The sequence below is a fragment of the Octodon degus genome, unplaced genomic scaffold, assembly GCF_000260255.1.
Source record: "Octodon degus isolate 3935 unplaced genomic scaffold, OctDeg1.0 scaffold00019, whole genome shotgun sequence".
NCBI lineage: Eukaryota > Metazoa > Chordata > Mammalia > Rodentia > Octodontidae > Octodon > Octodon degus.
Window position 1 is genome coordinate 3,142,881 of NW_004524595.1, and position 9,877 is coordinate 3,152,757.

Genomic DNA, 9,877 nt, shown 5'->3' on the forward strand with positions numbered 1-9,877 from the left:
GAAATTTCATTTGACCCAGCTATTTTACCTTCTAGGTATCAAAGACATATTACAGTGATCCATACAAACCCATGTTTATAGCAGCACAATTCGTAATAGCTAAATCTTGGAAGCAGCCTAAATATACCTCAACAGATGAATAGGTAAAAAAAAAAGAAAAAAGAAAAAAAAAAAGTGGTATTTGCACACAGTGCCATGAAAGATAAACTAATCATTTGTAGAAATTGGATTTAAAAAAAGAAAAATGAAAAAAAAGAAAAAAAATGGATGTACATCTTGAAACCATACTAAGCAAAATAAATCACACACACCATCTTAAATGTCACATGATTTCTCTCATACGAGAAAACTAAAACATAAAGAGCAAAACATTAGACACTAGAAAGCAAGAGACTACAGGGAGTGGAGGATGAAAACATAATTGAGGGGTTATGTGCGTATGCCAACTCCCACAAGGAATGTAAACATTACATACACAAACACGTACTAATAAAATAGTACTTTGTAAGTAAAAAATAAAATGTAGAACATAAAACATTGATGTGTGCACTTTAAAAGGTGAATTTTATTGTATAGAAATTAAATCTTTTTTTTTTTTTGGATTTGGTACAGGGTACACATGGTCTCACTACGTAGAACAGACTCACTGATCTTCCTGTTTTCAGCTCCCAAGTGCTGGGATTACAGGCATATGCCACCACGCCCAGTCTCAGCCGCTGTCTCAGTGTGCCAGGGGGCGGGGACGGGGGCGGCATGGCATGCCTGGGATTGAACCCAGCTGCTGCGCTCTGCCAAAGCAGGAGCTTTGGTCCACTGAGCTATCTGGTTGGCCCTCTTAAATTTTTTAAAACACATTTTAAAAACTCCAGGTTAGGCAAATTTTGCTATAGAGTCAATAATACTCTAAAAACATACAATCCAACTCTTAACAGATGATACTGCTTTTTTAAATAAAAAGGTTTTCCCTACCAATAATAGTAAATCAACCCACACTGCTAACACTTAGCACATTATAGGCTATCCAAGCACAGTTCATAACAACAAAGAACCTACTCTTATCTTTAGGTCCAATTTTTAGTAATTTGTGCCTACTCATTTAATGCTTCTGTGGAATTACCTGTACTCTTAAACACAAAAAAAGATTCTCCCTAATGACTACAAAGTTTCATTAAACCAACATACGACAGACCTCAGTACTTCCAGGACACTACTTTCAAGTAGTGAGCAAAGCCTGGAAACTGACTGTGTTGAGGTTAGTCCAGCCCTTGGTGCCACTCCGGGCCTTCCTGTGCCCCACCAGCCCCATTCCCATTCCCATCCCTTGTCAAGTCACAGTGGTCCCTCACCTATCGCAGAGGTTAGGCTCCAGACAATCCCATGATAAGAGAAAATCAGCAAAGTAGCAACGTTGTATTTATTTTAGTACTTATAAGTATTTTAAGGCTTTATAAACCCTTCTCACACTTATAAACTTTTCCCACACTTATAAAAAAAATGTTAACCATTTTCTAAATTCATAAACCTATGTAATTTTAACAACATATGAATACTGTACGATACTTCAAAATCCCGTAATATAACAAAAAATCCACAGTAAATAATTTAGGACAGGAGCCGGGGAGATGGCTCAGAGGAATAAGTGCTTCCCTGGAAAGCACAAGAGTCTGAGTTCAATCCCTGCTTCCTCAAAAAATAATAATAATTTAGGACAATATTTTTTGAAAACCCGTGGAACAGTGAGTCCATGAAAGTCAAGCCATGTGATAGTAAGGGACTACTTACTTATTACTGTCCCTTTCTTGACACTGTTTAGCAGAGTTCCTTAAGCAAAGACCATTGTCAGAAACAGTGAAGATTACCCATACACAGGCCAGGGACCATACTATTCTAATTTTCACGCCCTCTGCAATTCCAAACCACCCCAGGCAGACACATTTAGAGCCCATGTGCAATAAAGAAAACTAAAACATGGAAAATTATTTTTGATACTGAGTTAAGAGTATCTCACAGGACAAAATGGGGAAAATCAAATGTGAGGTCTCCATAGCAGTTTTTCTCTTGGTCACCCTCATATAGATGACATCCTATAAACACAACATGCTATGCTCCCCTTTAAGGTTCCAAATGCTTTCTATGTGAAGAGACTGTACATTCACTGGTAGTGGACTATAAAAATGCCCAACAGATTTCCGTTGTCTCGAAAACTCATCAAGCTCACTTTTTCCTTCCAAATCACTTTCCTTCTATTCATCTCTCACTCTCTAAATGCCATCTGTCCTTACCTGTCACTTCTCTAATACTGGCTGTTCCCTTTCATTCATCACATTAAAACCTTAAGATGAAAAAGACATTAGTTACCTCTTGTAACAATGGGATAACAGCATGCAAGGGTATCCTTAACACAGTCTTCTTTATCAGGTTTAAATTCCTAGTTTGAAGTACTTTCTGTGAGCAAATGAAACAATTATTAAGATAAAAATAACTGTAAAGTCGATGTAAGAAAAGCCATAAAAATGATTTGAAACAAACTGAAGCAATAAACTACCAAATCAAGACTGCAGGGACTGAACAGAAAATATCTTATGTCTTGTGGTTTGCAGGAAATTTATCTCTTACCAACTTTTTATATACCATTTTAGAGATATTTCCAAGCCCTCCTTTTTGAAGGGTCTACGTACTTCAGGCTGTCCTAGAACTCAAAAGTAACTCTTCCGTCTCCCAAAGGCTGGGATTGTAGGCGTGCACCACCACACCTGGTCCAAGTCTGCATTTTATTACAGCTGTACCCACAAGAGTGAACAGAGCAGTAAAATCACACTTAGCAAGAAACCTCTTTAACATTGCGAATTTTCTCAACACAATTTTAAACCAAATAAAAAATCATATGAACATTTTACTCAAAGTCTCCTGACAGCTAGATCCACAAGAGAAAAATAGCCTCCATTCTGGGTCATAGAAAAAGGGTCACACTCCCACAGTGTGGCCCTTCAAAGCTGCAGCTTCATGGGCCTAGACATCTACTTTAGTTTCTGAGCCTGACATGCTTTATGGAGGTAGGGAAGAAAGAGGAGGAAGGGTTCTTTTATTTCTCTGATTTCCTCTTCAATGTTTTTAAATATAAACAGCAAGCATACTAAAGTTCAATAATAATGTAAGAGCTTCCACTCTTTTTCTTTCTGTTTTGGTGTTACTAGAGGTTGCTCATTCTAGATTAACAGTCCCTAACAAATCCTGTTACAACTCACTATGGATTTTGAAACTACCTTTATCCCAACTCTTTCTGAATACACCAATGCTATTTTTAATTAGATATAATTATCTTTATAATTACAAAGTTTCTTATGCAAAATAAAACATCGTATATAATTACTGAGGAGGTAAGGGATGAATTGATGTGTCTTCATACAGTAGTTAAAATTAGCTTCAACTTTCATCTTCAAATGACCAAAATATAGGATTCCAAGCAAAATTTACAACTTTAACAATGAGAAAGAGGATGGCAAGATAGCTCAGCAGACTAAGCACCTGCTCAATCAAGCCCAGGGATGGGGGTTCAATCCCTAGCACCACATGCCATGTGGCCTCTGTCCCCAGACACACTGAGCTGGCCACAAAGACTGGGTGTGGTGGTGCACGCCTTTAATTCCAATGTTGGGGAGACTGAGACAGGAGGATCACTCCAAGCCCAAGCTGCAGAGTGACACCCTGTTATCAAATACATTGAAAAAATAAAAATTAAGAAAACAATGAGAAGGTACCTAATGAGTATTCCTCAAATAAATCTCAATTCCAAGCTTCAAGAATATGTAGAAAACATTCTATGTGACTATTCCACAAATTTCTTTTTGAGGTATGTCATGCTTTTGAATTTTCATAAGACATTCACCTAAACCACCAGTCTTCACTGTCTTAAATGGCTAATCGGAGTGGCAGAGCTTTAGGTAATGGCATTTAATATAGAACTTGTTGGTGCCCGTTACTTAACCCAAAAGCTTGGTTAAGAGAGATAATGGGGTTGTGTGTGTTGGCTCCAGCCTCTAATCCCAACAGTGGGGGAAGGGGACACTGAGGCAGGAGGATCATGCAAATTAAGAGGCCAGAAAAGGCTTCATAGCAAGATCCCATCTCAGACAGACAGACAGACAGACAGACAGACAGACAGACACACACACACACACACACACACACACACAGAAAAAGATAAAGAAACAATGGGGCTGGACATGTACCTTGGTGGTAGACCACTTGTCTAGCATGTGTGATGTGAGACCCTGGGTTCATCCCCAATAGCACAAAATATATACATAACGAAGTGCTATGGGAAAGATACATGGTTTGTGAAATCCACTAATACTATAATAGGACACTTTCTGAAATAGAAGGAGTTGACATCCACAAGGCAGGAGGTATAAACCAGAACTATAGAAACAGCAGGACCTATTACAAGTTATCACAAACTGTAAGACCTTTTTTATTGTTTTTTTTGTGGAACCGGGGATTGAAGTCAGGCCCTTGCGCTTCTGGCAAGCGCATATGCCACTGAGCTATCTCCCCAGCCCCTGACAAACTATAAGACTTTTTAACAAACTCTTGGGTACTTCTTATGCCCACTGAAGACAGAGGTTCTATGGAAACAATTTCAAATTTTAAACAAAGCAACTGTAAATAACTTTTCCAAAACTAAACTACATGGCAATGAACGGAGAAGTCAGCATCATTATCTTCCATGGAGGATACATTTAAGAAATGACTATAAATGAAAATTAATTATCGGCAAGATGATATAGAAGATGCAATTTTGCTTCCACTTCTCTGTGCCACAAATGACACATACTAAACATTTTTAAGAACATTATTTGAGGCTGAGGCAGGAGGATCACTGTAAGTTTGAGGTCAGCCTGGGCTACAAAGTGCGTGCAAGGTCAGCCCAAACTACATAGTAAAACCCTGTCTGAAAAAGATTTTTTTAAAAAATAGATGGTAGTAGAGTCAGAAAACAAATTTTCTTTTTAAAAAATTATTTTTCACAAAGTCTTAGATATAGCTCAGAGGCATAAACGCCTGCTTGGCAAGCACAAGGTCCCAAGTTCGATCCCTGGTACCAAAAAAAAAATTTTGTTTTTAATTATTTGACAGTTTAAGAAACATGTTTACCCATGAAACAAGCATTATTATGAAAACTAATGTTACCCTTAAGGGTCCTTGGGCCCCTATATAACTGGATCCCTCCCCTATAACTCCCATCCTTAGGCCACCACTGCTCTACACAGTATTTTCTTGCCTTTCTTTCAACAAGGTTTTGGTATGTATCTCAGGCTGGCTTCAAGCCTCTAATCCTTCTGCCTCAACCTTCTAAGTGCCAGGATTACAGGTGTATGGTATCACACTTGTATTCATCTGCATTTTCCAGGATTTTTACATGGATAGAATCACAATATTGCCCTTTATGGTCTGATTTCTTTCTCAGAGCACAACTAAGTGAGAGTCATCCATGTTGTTTGTATATAAACAATACATTCTTTGTATTAGGATATAAACAATTTATCCCAATTTGATTTGAAACTGTCTCATTGCTATTTGTTTCTCAAAATTATGGTGGGGGAAAAAAACAATTTATCCATCCATTTACTGAGGGACACTGTGGGTCCTTTCCATTTCTCAACTATTACAAATGAGGTGGCTATGAACATTCATGCCCAAGTTTTTATCATGAATATATGTTCTTTGATAAATACTTAGGAGAGTAATGGGACAAGGGCACACACCTGTAATCCCAGTACTTGGGAGGCTGAGGCAAGAGGTGTACTGTGAGTTTGAGGCCAGTCTGGACTTCATTACAAGTTCAAGCTCAGACTGAACTACATAGCAAGGCCCTGTCTCAAGAAACAAAAACTGAGGGCCCGAAGTGCTTGCCTGGCAAGTGCGGGGTCCTAAGTTCAATGCCTGGTACCACAAACAAAGAAAAAAAAAAAAAAAAGAAAGAAACAAACACTGAGGTCAGGAATACAACTCTGTGGTGCAGGGCCTGAGTTCAATTCTGGTATCCAAAACAAAAACAATGGGGGAGGGGGGCGCGCAGGGAGACGGCTCAGTAGAATTAAGCACTTCCCTGGCAAGCGCAAGGACCTGAGTTCAATCCCTGGTTCCTCCAAAAAAAAAAAACAATGCCGGGGAGATAGCTCAGCGGCATAAGCGCCTGCCTGGCAAGAGCAAGATCTGAAGTCAGATCCCTGTACTGCAAAAAAAAGAAAAAGAAAAAGAAAAATGTATAGGTGCAGAATGGTTGAATGATATAGCAGGTATATGCAACTTTTAATAAATTACAAAAGTTTTCCAAAGTAGCTGTACCTATCAGCAGAACATGAGTTTTAGGTGTTCCATATTCTCAACAGATACTCTTCTTAATGTTAATGAATTTTTAACAAATATACAGTGTGGCTGCAATGTTGCTTTAATGTGCATTTCTGTGAAGATTAAAGACATAACACAGACATTACACAGGCTTATTGTCCATTTGTGGAAGCAGCCACTTAAAGGCCTGAGCTAGGGCCAGGCCCCCTGTCCATTTGAATTCTATAAAGTGTCTTCAAATTTTTAACGATCTTTAAAATTTGAGGGCCAGGGAAATAGCTCGGTAGAATAAGCACTTGTCTGGCAAGCACAAGGCCCTGAGTTCAATCCCTGGTGCCAACAAAATAAAGAAATGAATGAATGAATGAATGAATGAATGAAATAAAAAAATAAAATTTGAGTTAAATCTATCAATAAGAGTTCTTCAGCCAGGCATGGTAGCATATGCCTGCAATCCCAGCACTCGGTAAGACTGAGGCACAAGAAGTGCACAAGTTCAAGGGCAGCCTGGACTACAACTGTGGATACCAGCCCTTTGTCCAATTATGAGTTACAAATATTTTTCCCAGCGTACTGTCTTTACACACCAACTTTATTATTCAAAAATACAAGTTCCATGCTCACTTCAGCAGCACATGTACTAATATTGGAACGATACAGAGATTAGCATGGCCTCTGCGCAAGGATGACACGCAAATTTGTGAAGCGTTCCATATATTTAAAAAAACAAAAACACAAGTTCCCATCAGGCATAGTGGTAAATTCCTGTAAACACAACGCTTGGGAAGCTGAGGCAGGAGGACTGCCAGAGTCCCAGGCCAGCATGCTTTACACAGTGAGTTCCTGTCTCAAAAAACAAAATTAAAAGACTACAAATTCCTAACTTCGAGAAAGTACAAATAACTATCTCATGTTTACATTTTAAGCTTTTTAAAATGTATCCTTCTATCCTAGAAACTTTGCAAATATTTCTAGAAGCTTTATGTTTTATAATAACACCTTATTATAAAAGATGATCCATTTTATAATGGGTTTTGTGTAAAATAAAGCTGAGGTTAATTTTTTCCCATGGTATGATGTCTATTTTTGAACTCCATTTTCTTCATCTGTTTTGGGCTTTTTTTTCCCCACCAATATTATACTACCTTTAAGAAAAAAAGGGGGGAGCTGGGGAGATGGCTCAGTGGAATAAGCGCTTCCCTGGCAAGTGCAAGGGTCTGAGTTCAATCCCCAGTTCCACCTAAAAAAAAAAAAAAAAAAATTACACTACCTTGATTACACAGCTTTACCTTAAAATCAGATAGGCTAATTCATCTAACTCACACTTTATGGTTTTTTTTTTCCTATTTCTCGCCCTTTGCATTTCTATATAAATTTAGTATTTGTCAGCTAATTCCTTTTAATTACTTTTGCAGTACTGGGAAATGAACAAAGCCTCACACATGCTTGGCAAGTGCTCTACTGCAAAACAACATTCCCAGCCTCTTTTTTCTAAAATTTACTGTAAAATGGGCTGCCCAGGCTGATTCCAATTTGCAATCTTCTTCCCAAGTACCTGGGATCACAGGTAATCACTGCCATGCCCAGATGGCCTTCTAAAAGGTGACTACAATGGCTGCTGGAATTTTTCTTTTTTTTTCTTTTTGGTGGAACCGGGGATTGAACTCAAGTCCTTGTGCTTGCCATGCCAAGTGCTTATTCCACTGAGCTATCTCCCCGCCCCTGGCTGCTGGAATTTTAATTGGCAGGAGTTGAATGTCAAGATAAACCAGGAGGGCTGGTGAGATGGCTCAGTGGTCTAAAGCACCTACTTAGAACAAGCTAAGCTAAGCAAAGCACAGGGACCACAGTTAAATCCCCCAGCACCACATGCCAGCCAGCCCCGCCCCCTGGTGGGCTGAGCTGGCCACATACACACACAAAGAAAGAAAGAAAGAAAGAAAGAAAGAAAGAAAGAAAGAAAGAAAGAAAGACAGACAGACAGACAGACAGACAGACAGACAGACAGACAGACAGACCGACCGACCGACCGACCGACCGACCGACCGACCGACCAGGAGATAATTCCTCATTGTAAGACAACCAAATATTCTAACCCACAAAAACATAGTTTAGCCCTCCATTTCCTTAAGTGTTCATTAATTTCTCTAGCTGTTATAGTTTTCACTGTGGAGATGTGATCATCTGTTTCAGATTCATTCTAGGTGACTTTCATACTGCAATAGTGGGGCTACGGAGACAGGGCAGAGGTCTAAGCGCCTGCCTGGCGAGCGCAAGCACCAGCTTCTAGCCCCAGCACCTCGCGCTCTGCAAGCTGCATAGCAAGACACTGTACCAAATACATAAATTTAAATTTTAAAAACTAATAATTAAAAAGAAAAAAGGCTGGTGAGATAGCTCAGCTGACTAAGTGCCTGCTTAGACAAGCCCAGGAATTGGGGTTTAAACCCCAGCACCACATGCCACACCAGCCCTGCCCCCGGGCATGCTGAGCTGGCCACTGAGACCAGGCATGGTGGTGTACTCCTGTAATCCCAGTGCTGAGGCTGAGACAGGAGGATCACTACAAATCCAAGCCACATGGTGAGACCCTATATCAAATATGTAAAAAAAAAAAAATGAAAATAAAAATATAATAATAATGCAATAGTACCTTAATAGTTTTTAGAAAAACATCTAGGGCCAGGGATATAGCTCAGTGGCACAAGCACCTGTCTGGCAAGCACAAGATCCTGAATTTGATTCCCCATACCAATAAAACGAAACTGTATCTTATATAGAAAATGTTTTGTTTTGTTTTTTTTCTTTTCAAAGTTTTATTGATAAACATATAGCAATGAGACAGTTCCAAATCAAATCGAGAGCACAGCTTCAACAAACAATACACTGCATATATTCTTCTTAGTGGCTATAGAAAATGTTTACACAAATATTTTTAAATCCTTATCTCTGTGTATGACATAAATTATACAAGTAACTAGCCTTCTCTTTTGCATAAGCTATAGACTATTGCTCTGGGTTATCTTTATTTTCCCAGATGCATACCTAACAGGTTTCCTCTGACATCTTTTTCCTCCCAGAAGTGCCTGTGCTGACCCTACCATCGCTCACTTTTCTTGCTCCTACTCAGAATGTCCTCTGACTTGGATCCTCATAAGGTAATTTCTGGGAAGGGGAAGGTTGTTTTTAGTGGGAAAATCTTGCTTGTGTCTACTCACCTTCCTTTCTAGAGTGTGAAATGTGTAAATGTACAACCTCCTATGTAATATGCTACAGAAATATTTCCATTATTTTTGATGTTTAAAAAGTAATTTTAAGACCCTTTCATTATAACTTTTATAGACCTGTCCAGCATATAATTTTTATTCAATTAGAGTCCTATTATTTCTAAATAAATAAGTCAAACAAGAATCTCTGTATTTTCATAAATGCCATTTCAGGGGCTGGAGAGATGGCTCGGTGGTCTAAAGCACCTACTTAGAGCAAGCTTGGCAAAGCATCAGGGACCGCGGTTCAATCCCCCAGC

General features: G+C 39.0%; 1 protein-coding gene and 1 non-coding gene across 2 annotated transcripts in view; one reads left to right on the forward strand and one right to left on the reverse strand.

Annotated features, from left to right (window-relative positions):
* Wdr43 (WD repeat domain 43) overlaps positions 1 to 9,877 on the reverse strand; it is a 73,741-nt gene that overhangs the window by 9,873 nt on the left and 53,991 nt on the right. The window contains exon 12 of the mRNA XM_004627386.2: positions 2,359 to 2,445. Coding sequence (XP_004627443.1) covers positions 2,359 to 2,445 — 87 coding nt within the window. The remainder of the gene's footprint in view (positions 1 to 2,358; positions 2,446 to 9,877) is intronic.
* On the forward strand, positions 6,968 to 7,071 carry LOC111815666. Its single transcript, XR_002820327.1, has one exon. It is a non-coding gene; the product is annotated as a U6 spliceosomal RNA (small nuclear RNA).